This window comes from Gracilinanus agilis, chromosome 2 (assembly GCF_016433145.1).
Source record: "Gracilinanus agilis isolate LMUSP501 chromosome 2, AgileGrace, whole genome shotgun sequence".
NCBI lineage: Eukaryota > Metazoa > Chordata > Mammalia > Didelphimorphia > Didelphidae > Gracilinanus > Gracilinanus agilis.
Window position 1 is genome coordinate 287,257,746 of NC_058131.1, and position 22,049 is coordinate 287,279,794.

The following is a 22,049-nucleotide window of genomic DNA, read 5'->3' on the forward strand; positions in this document are numbered from 1 at the left end:
TACTGGAGAGTCACTGATGGCCCTACAAAATGGTAGATGAGTTAACTTTGGAGCAGCCTATTTAAGGAAGTATAATGCCTGAGCTTCAAGAATGAGACCATGGGGAAATGGAACCTGACGATCTAGGAGATAAGTATGTTGAAATGAGTTGTTATTTTGCATGTGAAATCTCCAGTCTTATTAAGTCCATCTGTGGCTTATTCTTCTTTACACGCATCCCAGTTATGTAGATGCTGTAGCCAAATCCTGGCCCATGTGTCTTTGAGGAAACTCTAACCTGATCTGTAATAATCCAGTTCCTAGGAACTGGAAAGGGAACCTTTGGCTTAATCTGAGAGAGAGGCTCCTAAAGGGGAGAAAGAGCCATGTTTTTCTTCCATTGCCATCATTTTTGATTGGTGTCCATTCCTAATTCCATTTGAGAGCTGGACCCCAGGGGCTCTGGGATAGAGTGGGACAATTTGCTGCCAACCAATTACCCTTCAAGGCACCAGGCCTGACAATGGGGGACTGTGGATTTACATTAAATAAAATAATGGGATTATAGAGCTAGAGCAGGGGGCGGGGGGGGGGGCCTTTAGAATTCATCTGATCCAACCCTCTCCTTATTGCATATGAGGAAACTGAGGCCCACTGACTTGCTTAGTACCATACATACTATAGATCCAGTAGTGTAGGCAAGATATGAACTAACATTCTCTGACTTCAGATCCAGTGCCCTTTACATTGGGCATGTGTGTGTGCCTCGTTACATGAGACTAATAAACAGTATGACCATAGATCAATCTACCTTTCTGAGATCATTTCATCATATTTGAAATGAGAATGTAAAACTAAATCTCCAAGGGGACTCTTCTCCTCTGACCATCTGAGTTTAATTTTTAAACTTTTTAAAAAATCCATTATTTCATTTGTTCCTGACAAGAAAGTAGACAAACCTAGGATTATTGATTATTATGCCCACTTTACAGATAAGAAAACTAAGACTTAGAGAAAGAAAATGACTTGTTCAGGTCCATCTGGTGAAAATTAGTGGCTGAACCAGGAACAGAAATCAGACCAACCTTTTACCTTATTGAAATAGGGCTTGTCTTTTGGAATTTCCCATCTCCAAATTGTATGTGTACTGTGGTTAGGAGATAGCTCCATAAAAATGGTAGACATTTATCCTGCCTCCCTACTCCTGGTATCCAGGAATCAAATCTTTTGGGCCAAAGTAGTTTCCTTGCCTGGATCTACTCCAGCCAAGGAGGTTAACAGAATAGGGTCTGCCCTATGTAGTTCCTTCTCCCCCCCTCCCCTCCCCAGTAGCCTGGTGTCTGCCTCATGTTGGGTGTCATGGTCCTCTTCCTCAGCATCAGGATTACTGAAGAAGGAGTGAAGATGGGAGCAGCAAATGGAGTTGTTTTTCCAAACACCAGAGAGGGGCTGTGGCTTCCCCCCTGGCAGCTGGAAAGAGATTCTCTATACTCATAAAATGAACACACCCGGTCTGGGAATCAGGGAGATGGGAGTGCAGGGGAATCTTCCCAAGGCTCCAAAAGGATTCTGTTACTCATACTTCCACCCAAACCTTTACAGTAGTCACTGTGGTGTGAATAGTCACATAGTCACGAGCTTAGGGTCTGGAAGAGTTGTAGCAATAGGCAAATCTGCTTTCTCTCTTCTCTCTTCATCCCCTTCCTCTTTTCTTTCCTACTGTCTCCCCTTATTTCTCTCACTCTTCATTCTTCTATTCCTTCCTTTCATCCATCTCTCCCTCTCCCTATCCTTTCCCATTTTTGCTCCATCCTTTACTATCTTGTCCTCCTTCTCTCTTTCTTTTCTGTCTTCTCCTACCCCTTCTCTTCTCCTCTATCGCCTTCATGTCTTCTTTATCCCTCATTTTCTCCCCATTCTTTCTCTCCAACTCCCCAATCCCACTTAGGCCCTCTTTCCTCTCTCCTTTGGGACCAAAATAGGCTTAGATTTTTGTTGTTTGTCTCAGAGTCTTCTTGAGGGGTATTTGCTTGGGAAGGGTAGGACATAGCCCTGCAAGATGAGCCTGTTGTCTTAGCCTGATAATAACACTAATCACTCCTACACTCATATGGTACTTTCCGGTTTACAAAGGACTTTTCCTTATAGCAACATTGTAAGGTAATTTATGTATTATGCCCATTTCACAGATGAAGAAACTAACCTCCTGACTCCATAGCCAATATGCCTTTTACTACACCGTGGCTAGCTAACTGAGAGCAAGAGGAGTTTGGGTATATTTTTCAAATGCCTGTATATATCCATGCTATCTTGCCTGTTAAAATATAAATTCCTTGAGGGCAGAGATTGTTTCATTTTTTATTTTATATCCCCAGCACCCAGCACATTAGCTGAAATTAATTGATTAATCAATTGATTAATGCGTGAGTGACTTTGGGATAGATCACAGGATCATAGATTCAGAGTTGGAAGGGATCTTACAGTTCCACTCCCCCACTTACAGTTGAGGGAACAGTGACTAGTCCAGGGTTACCAATCTAGTAAGTGTCTGAGGGTACATTTGAACCCAAGCCTTACTGACTCTGAGACCATTGCCTATTCACTATTCCTATTCTAGAGACTGTGTAGTAAGTGGTACCTAGTGGCACAATAGATTGAATGCTGGCCCTGAGGTCAAGAAGCTTCATCTTCCTGAGTTCAAACCTGGCCTCAGATACTTGCTGGCTGTGAGACCCCAGGCAAATCACTTCACCCTTCTTGCCTCAGTTTCCTCATCTGTAAAATGAATTGGAGAAAGATGACAGACCACTCTAGTATCCTTACCAAGAAAATACCAAATGGGGTCACAAAGAGTCAGATACGACTGAAAAAGACTGAACAACAACAGGATCACCATACCTTGCCAAATGATCGATTATTGGATGGAGGAAAGAAAAGGAAATAATCAGTCAAGTGGTACTGTCATCTGTTAACGAATTTCAGAGAACGGCTCTGCCCTACCCTACCCTCTACTGACTGACTTAACTGACCCATCCCTGAGTAGCAGTCAGCTGTGGGCCGATGGCTGCATCTGCCTTTTTGGAGTGGAAGTGCCGCTGGTCCTGCCACCCAGTTCGCCTTTTACTTCTGACTCTAAATCTGACCGCTGCTGGAGAAAGCCTTACCCATGTGTACAAACCAGGGACCTTCTGCAGCGCAGGAGAGAGTGCAATGAGCTGCTCTGGCCAAAAGGAATTCCACACCTGGTGGCCAATTAGAGGCATTCAGAGAATGAGCTCCTCTCAGCACTGGGCCCTGGTACTCATTTTTTTTTTTGATTGCTAGGGCCTGGCAGAGAATGCAGGTTTATTGGCACTCACTTGACGGTGCTGCATAGTGGTTAGAGAGCCTTGATGGGAACAAAAAGGGCAGAGGGTCAAGCTTTTGCCTCTGATGCACACTGGCCATGCCTCCGGCCCCAGGCAATCCCCAAGACTGAGCTGCACAGCTAATGCCGAGCTGCCTTGGGAGAGTTCATTTTCCCAATGGAAGTTTCTAAAACCAAAGAAATGACCGATCTAGACCCCCAACTCTAAATGGGGTATACAGCCCTCCACAGATTTTGGTATCTTTTCTCTTTCTCTGGGAGGCATGAAGGAAAGGAGAGGCTGGTCCCCAGTCTCCACCCACCGTCCACTTTTCTAACCTCCAGATTTTCTCACTTTAGGGACCTCCTGGAACTCGAGGGCCGCTGGGGCTGCGCGGAGCCAAGGGACGTCGGGTAAGTTCCCTCAGAGATCTCTAGCTAAGGGCGAGATCATCTCCTGGGCAGGGAGGCCCAGGGAGGCTGTGCTAAGAGATTGGGGTCATGGAGAAAGGAGGCAGCAGGTCCCCCTCCTAACAACTTCCAGGATGCTGAGGAAATGGCCTCTCTTCATCTGAGCTTTCTAAAGAGAGCTCTCCTTTTGTTCCTTTGAGGTCACTTCATCTGCCACTGCCAGGGATGGGAGGGAAGGGGGTCAGCGTGCCGATGTGGCCAGGTGCAGAGGCCACACCGGGGTCAGTATGCAGGACTGGCCGCGGAAGTGCCCATTCTTCTTTTCCCACTGCACTCTGCAAGTGGTCCTTCCAGCCAGCTGTGTGCAGATGTGCTCCTTGGCTCCCATCTATCCTTTGCATTCTCACGTCCCCATTCCGCAGCGTTACGCTGGGGTAGGGAAAATGAAGAGGACAAGGTGTGACCTAGCAAATGCTAACATCGGCGGTATTAAATGCATCCGCTTCAGCTTTCCCGTAAAAAGGCCTCTTCTCAAACCCCTGTGATGGGTGATAGAAGGTTTAGGGATTTTTTATTTTTCCAGTGCCCTTTTCCCTTCAGATGAATTTCAAGTGGATTTGGCTTTCCCCAAAACCAGATGGTCTGATAAGCCTGTTGGGCTGCGGGGAGATTAGGAGACATTCCTCAGGCCCGGGCAGGAGCTCCTAACTATGCCGAGTATCACAGGGCTCTGGAGGGGGATTTGGGCCTTGTGTGAGGGAAGCCCCGACGTGAGCCCAATGTCTTCCTCCCATTCCCCTCCATGTCCCTAGAATGCTCAGCCACCCCAGATCCTGGCAGCTTCCAGGGCTGGGCAATCTAGGGGTTGTCTCATCAGCACTCCTGACAAATGCTTCTGTTCCTCATTTCTTCCCCTTCCTGGAAAGACATGCATTCATTTGAGAGCCTGGCCCCACAGTTTTGGCCTGCATTTCCTCCACAGATGTCAAACCCAGGAGTTCCCCTGGTCCCAGGCTCCTCTTCCCTCCCCCCTTAGCAAGTTCCCTCCATTCCTTTCCCAGTTCTGAGTACAAGAACTCCTCTTCAACTTGAGGAAACCCAGGCCCCCAAGCACATCAAAGTCCCCCAGGCTGAGCATTTGAGGAGGCATCTGGAACCTGAAAAGTCAGGCTTTGTCGCAGCTGTGTCGTATCAACAAAATGCTTAGAGGGTCTAGAGAGGGGAAATGACTTGTCTGAGGTCACTTAAGCAGTTCATAGTAGAACAAGGATTCCAACATAGGCTCTCTGACTCCAACCCCAGTGTTCTTTCTCTTGCTAGTTGAGAGAAGCGCATTCCTCTCACATTTATTTTCCCTTTTAAGTCTTGTGTTCCTCAGCTGAATCTAGAAATAACCGTACAATTTAATGGCCTAGCCTCTTCTGTAGAATGGAGGTAATAATACTGTGCTAAGAATAAGGAGTCCTGGGTTCTAATCCCAGATCTTCTGCACACTTGCCGTATGACTATGGACAAGGCATTTGTCGCATTGCATCTTAATTTTGGTCTTAATTTTCTCTTAATTTCTGTGTCTTAATTTCCTCTACTGTAAAATGAGGGTCTCAGATTCCGTAACTTCCAAGTTCCCTTCTAGCTCTAACATTCCATGCTTCTATGATTCCACTGCCAGGCTGGGAGGCAAAACCTCAGCAATGTGGGTGACACAGGCTTTTGGATTTGTGTAACGTGGTTACCCTTCCAAAGGAAAAACTGGAGCTGAGGAGAGTTTGCCAATCCATGGACTGGGGAGCGTGTGAGGAATGGGCTTCTCTCGAGGAGTAAAAACTCTGGATTTGGAGTCAGAGGGCCTACATTTGAATCTTTCTCTATATCGTTATAGCTTGCATGACCTCAGACAAGTCATTTCCCCTCTCTAAGCCTCAGTGTCCTCATCTGTAAAAGCCTGAAAGTGGAGTCTTTGGGATCCCTCTATCTCCCAGTCCCAGGCCTAAGGATTCGTGTTGAGTTTCGAGGCACCAGGGCTGGAGGATGAACATTCTGAAAAGAGACCCCAAGGGATAATTGGACCGATTTGTCATTCACAGTGGGTTTCCAGTACAACCTTAATCAGGTCTGGAATGGAAACATTCATGAGATGGAGAGTATTCATTCTAGGCAAGCCAGATTCCCAAGTCCATCTTCCAGGATTTGATTAAAAGCATCTCACTTGGGGAGCAGATATGAAAGCATTGTCATATGGCTTTGATTGTAAGCAATCCCCACAACCTGGAGGGCTGATCAAGTCTGTGCTATATTCGTTTGGGAATGGGAGGAGGAAGAGGAAACCAAATTAGCAGCCAGTCACATTTTAGTTCGCCCCTCTCGTTTGGGGCAATGTTTATGCTTCTTGCCCTGATCCCACATCCAGGGCCATCCCTAGGGAGGCTTGGAGCCCAGGGCAAATCATACTGTGGGGCCCCCTTTCTCTTACCTCCCCCCCCTCCATTCCCTTGGAGCATGTGTATCCAGGTGAAATCTGGTTAAAATAAATGTCAGCGACAGCCTTAGAGGAGAAAGAATGGAATAAAAAGGAAGCATGATGTCCTGCAAGTCTTTTTAGACATCAGCTTCAGGACTTTTTAGCACCAGCTGATAGGACCAAATCCTTCTACCTACTTTCTTCTTCAGAGATGGAGGCCCAGGGGAGTTGTTGCAACTTTCCATCTTTTCTTAGATTCCACCTCCTGCTCCAAGATTTGGACATGGAATGAGAATTTGTTAGTTTCCTTCTTCCCAAGTCTTCTTTCTGGTCACCCCATGGGAGGGCAGAATCACTACCTTCAGAGAAAGACATGAGATCACAAATTCTGATGAGTGGAAAGGGTCCTTATTGGTGATCCCCACAGTCAGTCCTTTGTTAACTCTCAGACTTGTTTATTCTCTGAATCTTGGCTCTTCTTAACCTTTAAGAGATGCTGGAGAAAAGGTCTTTTTGAAGGGCCAGAATAGAATCCTTACTTCCCCCCAGTTAGGTGGAGGCCAACCCTCTACTATTTGTAGGTAAAAAAACTCACATTAAAAATGTCTAAAATCACTCTTTTCCCTTATCCTTCCAACTAAAACCACAACCCAGATGGGGTCCTAGACTTCTTTCTCAGATTCCTCTATGGTCTTCAGGCATGATGCCAGCAATAACTTTCTCAGTCCTACTGAAGGGAGTTGAATTACTATGTTCAGGACAATCCTTGGGATTCTAAAAGGATATTGAGCTAGAGAAGAAGGCATTTTCCCTGGCTATCCCGCCACCTCCTGCAGAGAACCACCTGTCTTGACTTTGATAGATAAGGTTCAAGCCAGTATCTTAGTAATGTTTAGATTCAGGGCAGCTGGGCATCCCAGTGGTTAGAGCACCAGGCCTGGAGCTAGGAGGACTTGAGTTCAAATCTAACCTCAGACTCTTCCTAGCTATGCAATCCTGGACAAATCAAACCATGACTGCCTAGCTCTTACAGCTCTTCTCTCTTGAAATGCATATTTTAGTATTAATTCTAAGAAAGACAGTAAGGGATTTAGAAAAAAAATGTTTATGCCCTAAATTCATATTGGCAAACTTATAGCATGTGTGCAAGAAAGGGGCACTCAGAGCCCTCTCTGTGGGCACACCCGCTGTGGCCCCAGCACAGAGCTCCCCAGAATTTGTTACTAGAAAGTCGGAGGGAAGCGGGGTGGGACTGCACCCCTCCCCATCTCCATGCAGTTTGTAGTTTGGTCACTCAGTCTCTAAAAGGTTTGCCATCACTGTCCTAGATTCTTAACCTTTTTGTGTAGTCTTTGGCCTTCTGCTTAAGCCTCTGCTTCCTTTTCTTAGAATAATGTTTTTAAATAATTAGAGACAATGCTAAAATCCAGTTAGAGGTTAGGGAAAATAAATTTATAATTTCTTTCCAAGTTCATGGACTCCTTTTGTCCATGGAGTCATTGGGGGTCCATAGACTCAAGGGTAAGCATCCCTGGAGAGTTAACTGGTCCAATGAGCCTGTAAGATCTTTGACTTACTGCCCCTTTTATTCTAGTAAGTACATAAACTTATTTTCTAAGCCCTTAAAAAAATTCACCTTTTGCCTTAGCATCAATTCTAAGACAGAAGAATGGCAAAGGCTAGGCAATGAGGATTTAGTGATTAGCCCAGAGTCCATTTCTAAGCCTTAATGGGCTGTGTAACTGGGCCTTTTAGCAGAATTCTCTGACAATCAGCTTTGCTCCCTGCCCAATGAGATCACGTCCCAATGCTTCTCCCTTGTGTGGGTGTACCACCAACAGAGCATGATGGACCCAGGCTCTTTTGCCAACCTGCTATGGGGCTGATAGTCAAGCCGTTCCCTGTCATGCTTGTCCCTAGCTTTGTCTTTCTCACAGGCTGCCTGGCCGCATGCCTCCTTCCTTTGTCTGACTCCCTTGTTGCTTTTGACCAGACAGGGAAGGGCGAGTTTTGTTCAGCCACTCTTGGCTCAGAGGACCACGTTCCTTGGCAGCATGGTGTCAACCTCTGGCAAGATTCTATAGGAATGTCAGCTGTATTCTTCTGGGTCAGACTAATGGTCTGTTCACTCAGAACCCTTTCTGTCGGGGGCACTATGGTAAATTAGCTACTTGGCATAGTGGATTGAGATAAGCGAAGGTACCATTTACTACAGACTACCCAGCAGGGTGGATAGGTCACTGGACTTGCTGCTGAGAAGACCTGGGTTCAAATCCCTCTGGGCAAATCTTTTAAGCCTCAATTTCATCAATCTGTAAAACAGAGATAATTACAGCATCTACTTTACAGTATTGTTGTACAGATCAAATGAGATAACAAAGGCAAAGTGCTTTGCAAACCTTAAAGTACTAAATGCTATCGATTTTTGTTATCTTGACTTAGAGTGGGACACATCTTCCACGGTTTCTCTCTAAAGACATTAGGGATGTTTCCCTAATGTTAGCACCAGAAAGGACAGTCAAAAACAGCTGATTCAACCTTTTCATTTTACAGAGGAAAAAAACGAGGCCCAGGGAGGGAAGGAGATTTGCCCAAGGTCACCTGGCTAGTAAGGAGTGGAGTTGAGACTCCAGTCAAGCTACTTTCTGCTACCCCATTCTTGTCTGAAGTCCCAAGACTGGGTGTTTCTTCTAGTGATGGATAAAGATGAGTTTTTTTAAAGCAAGTTTTTTCCAGTCACACTTTCCTGGCATAGATACGTTCGAACCTGGTTCCTCGTTCAGACTTTCAACACACCGATTTTTCTTGATCCAATGTTTTGACTGGGCCCTAGGACTAGGGGCTGAGTAAGCTTATAAGATTTGACCTGGAAAGAATTACAGAGAGGATCACATCTAACCTTTTCACCCCTTGGATGAGGAAAATGAACTCAGAAAAGGGAAGTGGCTTATCTAGGGTAATACCAATAAGGAGTGGCAGAGCTGGGGTCTGAATGTTTCAGGGGGCCATGGATCTCTTAAGAGTATCTAGTCTATGTGTGGAGACTTCCAGTAATGGGAAACCCACTCCTTTTCAAGACAGTTCTAATGATTAGGAATGAAATATTGTTAGGGGCAGCTAGGTAGTACCTTAGCACTGGGCCTGGAGTCAGGAAGGCTCATCTTCCTGAGTTAAAATCTGGCTTCAAACTAGATGCCTGAGGTAGAATTTAAATCCAGATCTTTTTGACACTCAAGTCCAGTGATCAATCCATGTTAGACTGGGTGCATGAAGAGTAGAGATTGGTAGATGGAGAATGTGATTTTAAGGGCTATCTTTTGGAAGAGAAATTAGAGGTATTTATCTTATTCCAGAAGAGACCCTGGGCAAGTCACTTAACCAGTTTGCCTCAGTTCCCTCATCTAGAAAATGAACCAGAAAAGGAAATAGCAAACAACTCCAACATTTCTTCCAAGAAAACCCCAAATAGAGTCACAAAGAATCAGAGATGCTTGAAATGACTAAACAACAAAAAATGTGTTAGGAGGCTTTTCCTCAGGTTGAACGTAAGTCTTCCTTTCTGCAGCTTTAACTTGGTACTCCTTCTGGGGCTAAGCAGACACTTTTAATTGTGTTTCTCTACAGCCTCTCAAATGGCTGCACACTACCCCGCTCCTAAGCCATCTTTTTCTAGTCAGAATTCCCAGAGTGTTTATTTTGGGCCCAACTTGGTACTGTGAAGGGTAGAGAAGTATAATAAAAGTCCCTGCCCTCGGGGAGTTTGCAGTCTAGTTAATCAAACCAGAGGAATCCGTGCAGAGCAATTAGCAGACATTCTATTCTACCAGGTGCTTCGTAATTAAGTGCTGAGCCCTGTGATTTCCATGATACCATTAGTGGTGCTGAAAAGTTGATTTTATTTAAAGTTAGGTTGAGGACTTTCCACTTATTTATTCCTGTCGAACTTTGTAATTCTCTTCTCCCACCAGCGTCATCTCCAACTTCTACCAGAGGTTTGAAAGGGCTGACATTGGCTAGACAGCATCCTTTCAGCAGGTTAGGGAAAAGATCCGGCTGGGTAACAGGAGCTTTCTTGTCTTCTCTGGCGGCTCCTTGAACGACAAGCTCCGTTTGCCAGCTCCGCTCCCAACCCCCTCCCCAGTGTCCTTGGCCCGCAGAGCACCATTAGAAACACAAATACCACACTGTTCTTCATGTGGGGAATCTCCGCGGGACAAGCAGGAAAGAAAGGAGACCTCCGTGGGGTCAGACTGCAGAGTCCTGGGCTGCCTTCTGTCCTTCCTCTTGCCATAAGGGCTTCAGGATTTTTTAAGTGCTGTACCCTTAAACTCACTGGAGTGTGAAATCAGAGTCATAAGGGTTGGGACTTTGTTCAACCTTCATCTGAAGAATATTGTTTTTTAGTCACTTTCAGTCGTGTCTGACTCTTGGGGACCCCTTTTGGGGTTTTCTTGGCAAAGATACTGAAGTGGTTTGCCATTTCCTTCTCCAGTTCACTTTATAGTTGAGGAAACTGAGGCCAGTAGTTGGAAGAAGTGACTTGCCCAGGGTCACACAGCTAGGGTGTCTCTGAGGCCAGATTTGAACTCAGGTCTTCCTGATTTCAGGCTTGGTACTGTATCTACTGCACTACCTAGCTGCCTTTATCTTATCAACTGTAGGAGGCATTCCTCCTATTACATTCCTAGCTAGTGCTCATCCTCTCTGCTTACATATCTCCACTGATGGTAATTTGAGGCTTTACAAGACATCAAGTTTCCAAAAGTTTAGAAACCTCTTTCTTATGTGGAGTGAAAAATTTTCTTTCTAAGACTCTCATCCGTTGTTCCCATTTGCATCTTCTGGAACAAGTTAGAAGATACCAAATATAGATGGCCCTTAAAATATTTGAACGCAGTGATCATATTCTCCACCCCGCAACCCATTTCTACTCCCCTTGAACCAGCCTATTATGGATAGAAAGATCACTAGACTTGGAGTCAAGAAGACCTAGATTAAAATTCTATCTCAGGCATGTATGGCCCTAGGTAAGTCACTGCACCTCTTCAGGCCTCAGTTTTTTCATCTGTAAAATGAGGGTGTTGTCCTTGATGACCTCTAAGCACCTTTATAGCTTCACATCTATAACTGTTCCTCATGACATGTTGTTTCAAGCATGGTTTTCATGAGAGATTCCAATTTCTAAGTATCCTGCCTAAAATGTGCCACTTAGGCATGGATGTGTTGAATGCATCATCCCAGATGTGGTGTGACCAGCACGGAATACAGAAAGGACTGTTACCCTCATATGCTTCTCTCTGAGCCTATGGAATGACTTACTATGTGGCTAATGGATAGAGTGTTGGACCTGGAATCGGGAAGATCCAAGTTCAAATTCCACCTTAGACACTGACTAGCTGTATGACCCTGGGAAAGTCACTTAATCTCTCTTTGCCTCGGTTTCCTTATCCATTAAATGGAAATAATAATAGCAGCTGCCTTCCGGAGTTGTTGTAAGGATTAAATGAGATCATCATAATAAAACACTTTGCTCGGTGCTTGGCACATAGTGGGAACTATAGAAATGATGATGCCTATTAATATAAAGCCTAAATGGAAGAATAAGGAAAGGCTTGGAAGGTACCTCCAAGGACATCTAATGCATCCTTTCCTTTTACAGAAGAGAAAGTTGAGAAAAAAGAAAAATGACTTATCCCAAATCATACAGATAGGAAGTAAGGGAGCTGCCATTTGAACTCTGGTCCCAGGATTCTAATACAAAACTCTTTCCACTATACCTTATTTGCCTTCCACACCACCTCTTGAAGGAGGCAGCAATTGGACTGAGACTTTTTTTTAATCCTTACCTTCCATCTTAGGATTCATACTAAATATTGGTTCTAAGGCAGAAGAGCAGTAAAGGTTGAGTAACTGGGGTCGAGTGACTTGCCCAGGGTCACACACTTAGGAAGTATCTGAGGCCAGACTTGAACCCAGGTCCTGCCATCTCCAGACTTGGCTCTCTAGCCACTGAGCCACCCAGCTGCCCCAAGAGGTTGTTGAGGTATAGAGTTGACAAGACTTGGCACTTGACTGGTTGTGGGGCAGGGGGAAGAGGGAGAGTGAAAAGTCAAAGATGGTTAAAAGATAGCAAAACTGGGTGACTGGAAAGATTGTGGTGCCCTCAAAAGAAATAAAGATGTTTGGATAAACAACCTTTCTTCTTTTGTCATCCAGAGACCCAGGCCTTAGTTTCCTCGTTGACATTGGAGCAAATAGGAGTGACTAGTCACTAGAGTGAAGCCAAGTCCTTCTTTCCCTGAAGAGTATATTCTGGGATCTCAGCCAAGAGCAAAAGGAAGTCAGTCTATCACTGCTCCACTGATAAACTCCGATTTTCTCCATTGGGCTCAGTGTCAATCAATCCTGTCTTTTCTATTTGCTCTCAAGGGACATTTTCCCTCCCTTCTTTTCCCTCAATTGTTTGTTGTTCTCTCTGGGATGGGAAGCATGTGGCTGCAGCTGTTTTGACTTACAGTGCACAGAGCTGGTCTGAGGAAGAAGAGAATGGGGAGGTGGAGATGGCCCAAAGGATCCCCCTCTAGTCCTCCTGCCTCCTCTCCCTGTTCTTATCTTCAGAACTGACAGCTTGGATCTCTCAGCCTACTCCCAGCCACCCCCAAGCTCTCCACTCTCTAAGCTCTCCATCTTGTTTTCCGCAGGGAGCCGTTCCCAAGAGCAGCAGCTCTCCCTGCCTCCCCCACCCTCCATCCATCGGTTCTTCTTTCAGTAGCCCCAGCAGGCAATCGTCTCCTGGTTCTGTTGCTTCTATGTTGGGCTCATTCCCATCCACTTCTGATCTGTCAACATGACCAGATGGAGGGCCCATCTAGATCACTCTTCATTTCATTTGGGGGGGCTTGGAGCCATTCACCACTGCCCAGCTCCGCTTCCCAGGGCCTTCGGAGAAATGTGGCTGGTTTCTCGGATCAGCACTATTATTGGATTGGAGTTCCTATTCATTTCCCAATCCTCCCTCCCTGTGTTTTACCTGTCCTTCAACAATTTACCTAGGAGCCCGATTCACAGCTAGCCTGTGCTATTGCCTTTATTGCCTTAAACCAGAGATGTTTTTACCTTCTCTGTACACAGCTGGAGAAGTCATAAAATCATGGAATTTAGAGCAGGAAGGAACATCAGAGATTATCTACAACAGTCTCTTCCTTTGACAGATTAGGAGGCCCAAGCATAAAGAGAATGTAACTTGGCCTGGGTTATACAAAGTAGTAACAATGCCAGGATTAGAACTCAGGTTTTCTCTGGCTCTAAATCCAGTGCTCTTTGCACTCCATCAACACAGTCCATCTGGCTAGGACCAAGTCTGGATCTGACTCTCATGCCAGGTATCTGGACACATCACCTCTCCCATGACCCTCCACAGATGCTACTTTATTTTTTGGTTATAAATCTATGTTTGATCTTCTCTTTCTTTATCCCCAAATACAAAGGGGTGCAGGTGTGTTCTTGTTCCCTCTTGTATGTCTTGTGTCTCTTCTACAACATCTGCTTTTGAGGGGGCAGAGGGTCCTGGGCAGATGGACTTTGCTCCTCTTCCATATTGGCAAGGAGGAATGCATGCTGAGGCAAAGTACAACTTCCCTAATGGGAGCAACAGCTTCTGTGGGCTGGACCAGTCTTGGTAGGTCTGAAGTAAGGAGGATAGGGCTAATTGGGAAAGTCAGACATTGGCTTGGGAGGATTTCCACCTCTAAGACATCTCTCTCCTGACACAGGTACAACATCCATTCGGGCCTCCATCCCCAGAGGTCTGGACTATTGCTATAGCTTCCTAACTGTCCTCTGTGCCTTGAGTCCCTCCCCTCCCCAATCCATTCTCAGCTAAATGCCAACATTATTTTTCTAAAGATAAAGATATGACCATACCACTGCCTCCTCCACTCCAGGAGCTCCAATAGCTCCCCATTGCCTTCAGGATAAAAACTTCTCTATATGGCATTCAAAGTCCTTCACAAACCTGCCCCAACCTCCCTTTCCACTTTTCCAGTCTTTCTCCTCCTGATTCCCCTCCAGAGTCTAACATCTAGCTGCACTTGCCAATTCTCAGCTCTTCGGACATGACATTCCTTCTCCTGGGAACCTCTACCACCTTTGCACGAGCCATCGTCGTGCCTGGAATACTCTGTCCCCTTCGCTTCATCCCTGGCTCCCCTGGTTTCCCTCAGCATTCAGCTCAAAGTCCATCTTCTGCCAGAGACCTTTCCTGGTCCCCTTTCAGCCCTTCTTCCATCTGCTCTGTATAGATCCTGAATGTATCTAGAAATTTGTTTTTCTTCTCTAGAATTTGTGCCGGGAAAAAGGGAACTGTTGTGTGTCTTTGCAGAGAACTGACCTCGTGCTTATTCTGGGAAAAGTCATGGAGTGGGAGTTGGAGGGAGTGGGGAAAGTATGGCTTGGGAGGGAGTGGAGGGGCCAGGTTGTGGGTTGGGGTGGAAGCCGGGGGCGGGCAGCACTGCTCCAGGCCTCCCCCTGTTTATGGCCCAAGGGAGACCCCTGCTGTTCACACTGTTCTTCTGACCATCCTGTCTTCAGGGGCCCCGAGGACCCGATGGACCAGCAGGGGAGCAAGGGTCACAAGGTGTCAAGGTACATGCCCCCATCCAAAGCACGTGCTTCCCCGCCCAGACACGGATCATCCCTCTTCCTGTCTGGATTCAGGGGGATGGAAGAATGATTTTCCAGCGGCTGAGTCCTATTAAACCCTTCTGCACTGGTCACCCCCTCGGCAGTGTCAGTATTCCTGTCCCGGCCAGAAGCTCGGCTCCAGATACAGCCAGGGACACGTACCCCAAACCCCTCCAGAATGCTTGGATTGGAAAGGAAGCTGAGAAAAGTTATCCTGGCCACCCTTACCTCCACCCCTCTTCTATAGGAAAGACTGCCCTAAAATCCTACTGGAGAGACTTGGCCAGTTCCAAGAAGGCCATGCCAGAGATTCTCCCCAGATAACAGCCGGCTCTCGGATACTCACAGAAGGCCTTGCTGGCTGCCGGGATTGGGGAGGGGAGTAGAAGGCCAAGTCAAAAAAAAAAAAAAATAATAATAATAACAAGATTATGGGGCAGCTTGGTACTCTTCCTGTGATTAGGAGTGCTTCCATGAGCAAGTCTCTTCTCCTCTGGCAGCCCCGCTTTTCCCCTTTGTAAGAGGAAGGGGTTGGACTCTGAATTCCCTTCCAGCTCCAGCAATCTCTAACTCCGGTACACTTGCCTAAGAAGGTTCAGAGTGGTGAGGGATGAGGAACAATGGCTCTCTCCCCCACCTCAGACCCCAGCCTTCTGAGCCAAGCAGCTGTGCCTGGTCTGGTGGCTCCAAGGAGCAGGGGCCTCTAAAAATATCAACACAAACTCACCCCTCGCAATGCCAAAGCCTGCCTCTCTGTTATTTGCTCTCCTTCTCAGGGCCCTCCAGGAACACAGGGCAAACAGGGCCTGGATGGACAGCAGGTATGTCAGCAATTTCCCCAGAGCCAAGGGCATGGTGCCAGCCTGGGCCCCTGCCAATCTCTCATCCCCTGCCTCCGCCCCACCAGACACACACACACACACACACACACACACACACACACTCACACTCACACTCCCTCCCTTCACTGTGAGACATGCCTTTGATGGACTTTCCTGACACAGGAGCATGAGGAATTGGGACCCTGATTCTCAGCCTCTAATTACCCCAAATATGTTTCTAGGGCCAGGAAGGCGAGAGAGGGGAGATGGGGCCTCGTGGCTTCCCGGTAAGTGTTAAACACTGTGCCTTTCTTTTTCTTTCACGACATAAGCAAGTGGACAAGGGGGAAGGAGGTAGCAGAGGGAATGACTTCAAAGATCTATTTGCTTGGTGAGGCTTAGTCTGGCTTCATTCAGTTCCAGGATATGTCTCTGTCACTTTTCTCCAGAGTGACAGAGACCATGGTGGTGGGTGGGAGGCCGGGGGAAGGTGGTGGTGACCAGAACAAAAATAATTCCAGGATCTGATCCCTGCAGGGAATTCCAGGCCCTTCTGGTCCTCCAGGGGCCAAAGGCATTCCAGGAGAACCGGTAAGTATCTTTCCCTGTTCTCTTCCTCTTACCTTCATGCCTTTTCTGCTCTTCTACCTTATAGCAGCATCCAGGATCTGGGGGATTTGGCCAGTCCCAGGGAGGTTGAAGTGGCAGGGATGGGGAAGGGGCAGTGGGGAATTGGAATAACTCCTGTTCTGGCAGTGTAATCTGTGATTCCTGAAGGATTTGAGGAGAGGAAGTCTGGACACTGTAGCAAAGACCATTAGTGATATCTGCAGGGAACTCCTTGAAGTCAGAGGAGGGACAGAGATTATTTTGAGGAACACAAGATTCCTTCCCCCAAGAGATAGGATGGAATCTTTGCTTTCTGGAGAGATAGCATGGAGTCAGGTGAAGAGGCTTAGGTGAGAAGGCGAGATAGAGGAGATCAGAATACCATATTCATAGCCTCAAAGAAGCTGAGAAGGTCCCAAAGGAAATCGGGCCAGGAGCCTAGAAGCACTTCAGTATCTCTTCTGCCTGACTCCTCTAATCCCTCTTGCAGTACCAATCTAGACTCCCTATTTTTCCTAAATGATTAGTCTAGGAAGAAATAAAATAAAGAAATCTATTTATATGGCTGGCCTGAGCTCTGAGCTCTGTGGTGGAAAGAGGACTCCAGTGGGAGTCTGGCAGAAGGAAATTGGAGGAAGGCCGAGGCCCAGACTCTGGTGGTTTGGAAGCTACTTGTGGGCCAGGTCTGCCCAAACCAGGGGTTTTACCAGCACTCCATAAGGCAAGGGCACAGGTTGGCCTTAGTCCATGGTTGAAGGAAGAATGAAACAGACTTCTGAGAGAATCTGAACCAGCTTTTTGGGTAAGTGGTAGACCTGGCTGGGAACTCTGGACTGTTAGAAGGTTTGAGTGAATCTGGCTAGAAAGACCATTTCCCACAGGATAAAATAGCATCTTAAAGAGATTTTTGTCCCTCTATCCATTTTCTAGGGCCCTCAAGGACCACAGGGACTGATTGGCCCATTGGGAGAGATTGGACCAAAGGTAAAGTGTTTAAACGGACTTCTTTGCTGTCAAGTCTCTTTTCTTTGGCCTTCTCTCAGCCAATACCTCCCCTTGGGGCTCTCTTGGCTTCTTGGAGAGGTGCAAGGTGACAGGGAAGTATTTTCAGCAGGGATCACATTGAAGTATTGAGAAGTTGTTCCCAGCCTCCATATTCTTCATTCCCTGTGCACTTTCCTGATTTTTCTTCCTCCTCTTATGAAAACTTACTCTCGTAAGTTTTTAGGAATGGATAAACTCATTTACAGATTTAATAAACTCATCATTTAAGGATTTAACAAATTCATTCACCAATAAGGTCCAAAAACTCATAACTCATGCATTAGTCTTCTTTCTCGAGGAAATGTTCACATTCTTTTTTTCCTGGTTTTTAATTTTTATTTATTTTTTTATCAATTACATGTAATAACAGATTTCCACATAAGTTTTCCAAAGTTATATGATCCAAATTGTCTCCTTCCCTCCTTCTCTCTCCCCTCCCAGAACTGGCTGGTAATTCAATCTGGGTTATACATGTATTTTCACACAAAACATGGTTCCATATTGTTCATTTTTATAAGTGAATAATCTTATAAAACCAAAACCCCATAATATATACTCAAATAAACAAGTGAAAAATCATCTGCTTTCATCTGAATTCTGACTCCAACAGTTCTTTCTCTGAAGGTGGACAGCATTCTTTGTCATAAAACTCGGAATTGTCCTGGATCTTTGTATTGCTGTGAGTAGCTAAGTCTTTCACAGTTGATCATTCCACAGTAGAAATGTTTATATTCTAACAGAGATCGAGACTGTAAACTAATAGGAATTCCCTCCACATCTCATATTTTCACATACATTAACTCAGTTCAACAATGCTTTGAGGTAAGGCTGAGAGAGAAGGTATTGTGCTATCATTATCATTTTACAGGTAAGGAAACTGGGAGTTAGGTTAAGTGAATTTTCCCGAGATTCATCCAGTTAATAATTAGGGGTCAGAATACTGACCCTAGCCTTCTCTTTTCCACTCCTACTTCCATCTTCTGTGTTTTTTCTACTATACTTTATTGTGTCTCACTCTTACTGAAATTTCAGGAAGATGGAGGTGGATGAGCTTTCCAGGCCTCTCCAGTAAAATTCAGGTCTGCCCTCTGAAATGATACCAAATTAGCAGCTGTCGACATTGCCTACATGTAAAGCTAATATGGATGACCACACATTTTCAGAACTTTGGGAATCCCAAGAAGGGGCTAACCATGAAATTGGAGGCCAGTCATCTGAAATGAAGGGAATTGTTTTCTTCTCTCTCCCATCATCACTTATGAGGAGTTTTGTGACCTCTTTCTCCACTAAATATCCTGCCGCTTCTTTCTTCACACTGGATCCATTTTCCCCCTGCTCCCTTTCTACAGAAAGCACAAGAGGTTAAGAGATTTGCCGAAGGCTCCAAAGTAAGTCAGTGGTAGACCCAGAACTAGAACCCAAGTTACCTGGAGAGATGTAGGAGACTATGTTGCTTCAGTGCCTCACTGCTATGGTACCAAACTAGGTATCCACCCAGAAATAGGACAAAAGTTGGGTTCAGGGAAGGAGAGAAGGATTCTTGGATCTATTTCCTGGTTTTTATCTAACTAGCCTAACTTTGTGAAATGAGCACTGGAGTCAGAAGAAATGAATTCATATTCTGACTCTCCGTGATGTAGGGAAAACCACTCAGACTTTCTAGGTCTTGGTTTTTTCATCTTTAAATCAAGGGGTTTAGACTAATGCTCCCTAAAGTCCCTTCCAGCTTTAGATCATGGGATCCCATCACCATGCAAGGCCTCTCTTTCCTCCACTAAAAATGGGGAAAGATATTTCCTTCCATATTTGACTTAAAGGATTTTAATAAAGTGTAGAATTCTGGCAGTAAGATAGGAAATAACTGAGATTCACAGAACTTGGGGTCCTTTCCAAAACATAGAGCACCCATCCCTTGGAATTAGTTGTCTGTCATTTTTTGCTCGGCTCCAAAGAGAATAGATATACTCATTCAACTTAAAGCTCAGCTATCAGGCGATCCTCCTCCCTTGTAGTTGTGTGAATCACAAGATTTTCCATCCAAGGCCTGCCAAAAGACTCTCAATGTGGTAAACCACACAAATGGGGAGCTCAATTCCCAGCTTGCCTCCAAGCAGCTTCTGGGCTTAGCTGGGTTTCACTGATCTGAAATCTCCTGTTATCTACAGCCTGGCATGGGTCCTCCTTCCTACCCCCTGATGCCCAGAAGGCCTTTTGTGTTGTCATGGTGGGGAATGTCACCCCCTGATGTCCAATAACTCATCTCATGCCTCCCAACCTCTAGGAAGAAAGAGAGAAGAGCCTTGGGCATCACTCTTTTTGTGGTCCTGATACCACTGAAAATAGTCCTCTGCCTTGGGACCCCTTTCAGGAAGCCTTGATATCTTGCAAAGTGATCTCTTCTTAGAGCTTCTCATGGATGAGGCTGATCTTTTTCTGATCTGAGCACTAGGCCTAGAGGCTGGATTTGAAGAGAAGAGGGTCAGGGCAATTAGCTCCTCACCTACAAAGCAAATATCGACCATTTTTGTTGCTGTACCCTGAGGTTTTTTCAACCAACATTCTCCTTGCCTCAAGGGGGTGCTATGCTGGCAACAACTCTGTAAAGTAAATAGTGAACATATGATTGCCCCATCTTACAGATGAGGAAACTGAGATTCAGAGAAAGCAACACAACTAAGAAGTACTGGATATGAGGCTTACCCCTAGGTCTTAGCGCCTCAAAAAGCCATGTCCAGTGTTCTTTCCATTCTGCTTCCCAGCTTTGCCCTCAGTTTGCCAAGCTTATTTATGCTGCCTTCTGAAGTGTGGTTTTGGCAGGTTTTATGGTCCCCTTCAGTGGGCAAGGTCCTCTCTATTAAAAACCCTGGCCAGTGTTGAGCATGCCACAGGGGATGGCATAGTTGCCTTCTTCCTAAGAACTCCAGAACTCCAAGGACCTCACAGGGTCCATAGATCTTTCTTTCTCTGTCTCTGTCTCTGTCTGTCTCTGTCTGTCTGTCTGTCTCTCTCTCTCTCTCTCTCTCTCACACACACACACACACACACAAAGGAGCTAATGTAACAAATTTAATCAGAGGTACTCAGAAAGTTAAGGACCTAGGACTAGAACCCCAGTCTAGAGATTTGTGCCTTTTCAGGGCTTCTTCTTGGCAGCCACAATTTCATGGTGTAAAACATTACCTTCTTTTTCTTCTCTGAGATCCACCCTCTATCCCTATCTTTTGGGCTGAAGCAGGTGGACAGGAGTACCTCCCCAAAGGAGAGCAAAGGGCCAGGATTACTCTCTCCATCCCCACCTGCAGACAACTATTGGTCAGCTCTGGTGTAATTACAATGAAACTTTTTCTTTTTTGCAGGGTCCCCCTGGTGCTCTGGGAGAGCCTGGCCTTCCAGGTGAAGCTGGGATGAAGGTAAGCAGAGTCCAAGGTCCAGGCCCCTCTACCCTATCCCCCACCCCTACCCCAAGACCAGGAGAACAGAGGCCTTTGTTCATCACTAGCTGGCTGTAACGCCTGGAACATGCCTTTTGAAAAGGGATCTGGGCTGGGCGAGGGAGCCTGCAGTTCCCAAGAGTCACTGGCTAGGATCAACCTTCCAGGGTTGATTGCTCTGGGGGCCCCCCAGGAGAGACTGGGCTTTCCCTCAGTCTGAGGCTCCTATCCATGAGTAGGGTAATGGGATCTTGGGAACCCCAGAAAGCAAACAAGGAAATCATCTCTAGGGGCCACTCGACTTTCTCAGGCGGCTGCAGGTAGGAGAGAGGACGGAGCTTGGTTGGGGTACCATTTGGAAACCCCCAGCTCTTTCACTATTCTCCTAATCACCTTTGAACCCTGGATGTCTGGGAGACTACTTGAGGGTATTCCAACCCTTGTATTTTTATATATTCAATTTTTAAAAGTTCACTTTAATAGGTGAAACCAATTCAAATCTCCCAGATTCCACAAAGCCCAAGTTCAGGTCTCAGCTCTGAATAACTCTACTAGTAATGTGATTTTAGGCAAATCCCTTAACCTTTTTGGGCTTCAATTTCTTCATCTGTAAAATGATCTGGTTGACCCCAGTGGCCTAAGATTCCTCCCAGCTCTGACTTCCTACACACTAATAGTCTACTGAAACCCACCTTTCGAGCCCCTTTCCCCACCCCACTCCCCAAAACGGCTTGACCACAAAGTCAAGCTTTCCTTCTCTTTTCCACCCACTGCTGCAGTGTTCCTTGTGTTCCCGGGAGCCTTTGGATTTGATCTGCATCAAGGCTGGCAACATTCTGGATAGTCTGCCCCCAGATCATGTCCTAAGCCTCCGTGAAGTTTAGGGAATACTGGGAGGTGGAGAGAGGGCTAAATAAACTGTCCTCTAGCAGACAGCCCGTGTCCCCATCACCTTTTAGCAGGCTCAAAAGATGAGTTTCAATCTGTTCTAAGAGCTCTTGAAGCATTAAATAGTCTCTGTTCTAAGGTTCCTTCCAGCCCCAAATCCTACCGGATCCTTTATGCTATTCTAGCTAAAATTTATGGTGGGGTTGGAGATACTAAGAACCCCCTTGTCAGAGGAGTGTCTCTCTTCATTTTAGCTATGAAATGAGAAGAGGAGGTATTGTTGTTGGCCCAGCTGAGTGGCTGTGGACCAGAGGGTCTCTCTGTAATTCAGTTTGCTCTAGCCAGGCTGCCAGGCACTTTTCTGTATCTTTCTTTCTTGA

At 46.0% G+C, this 22,049-nt stretch overlaps 1 protein-coding gene across 1 annotated transcript in view; it reads left to right on the forward strand.

The window, feature by feature from the left end:
• Positions 1-22,049, forward strand: part of COL27A1 (collagen type XXVII alpha 1 chain) — a 268,921-nt gene that overhangs the window by 179,904 nt on the left and 66,968 nt on the right. Inside the window, exons 27-33 of the mRNA XM_044659702.1 lie at positions 3,686-3,739; positions 14,784-14,837; positions 15,653-15,697; positions 15,940-15,984; positions 16,235-16,288; positions 17,237-17,290; positions 20,707-20,760. Of these exons, the coding sequence (XP_044515637.1) occupies positions 3,686-3,739; positions 14,784-14,837; positions 15,653-15,697; positions 15,940-15,984; positions 16,235-16,288; positions 17,237-17,290; positions 20,707-20,760 (360 nt within the window). The remainder of the gene's footprint in view (positions 1-3,685; positions 3,740-14,783; positions 14,838-15,652; positions 15,698-15,939; positions 15,985-16,234; positions 16,289-17,236; positions 17,291-20,706; positions 20,761-22,049) is intronic.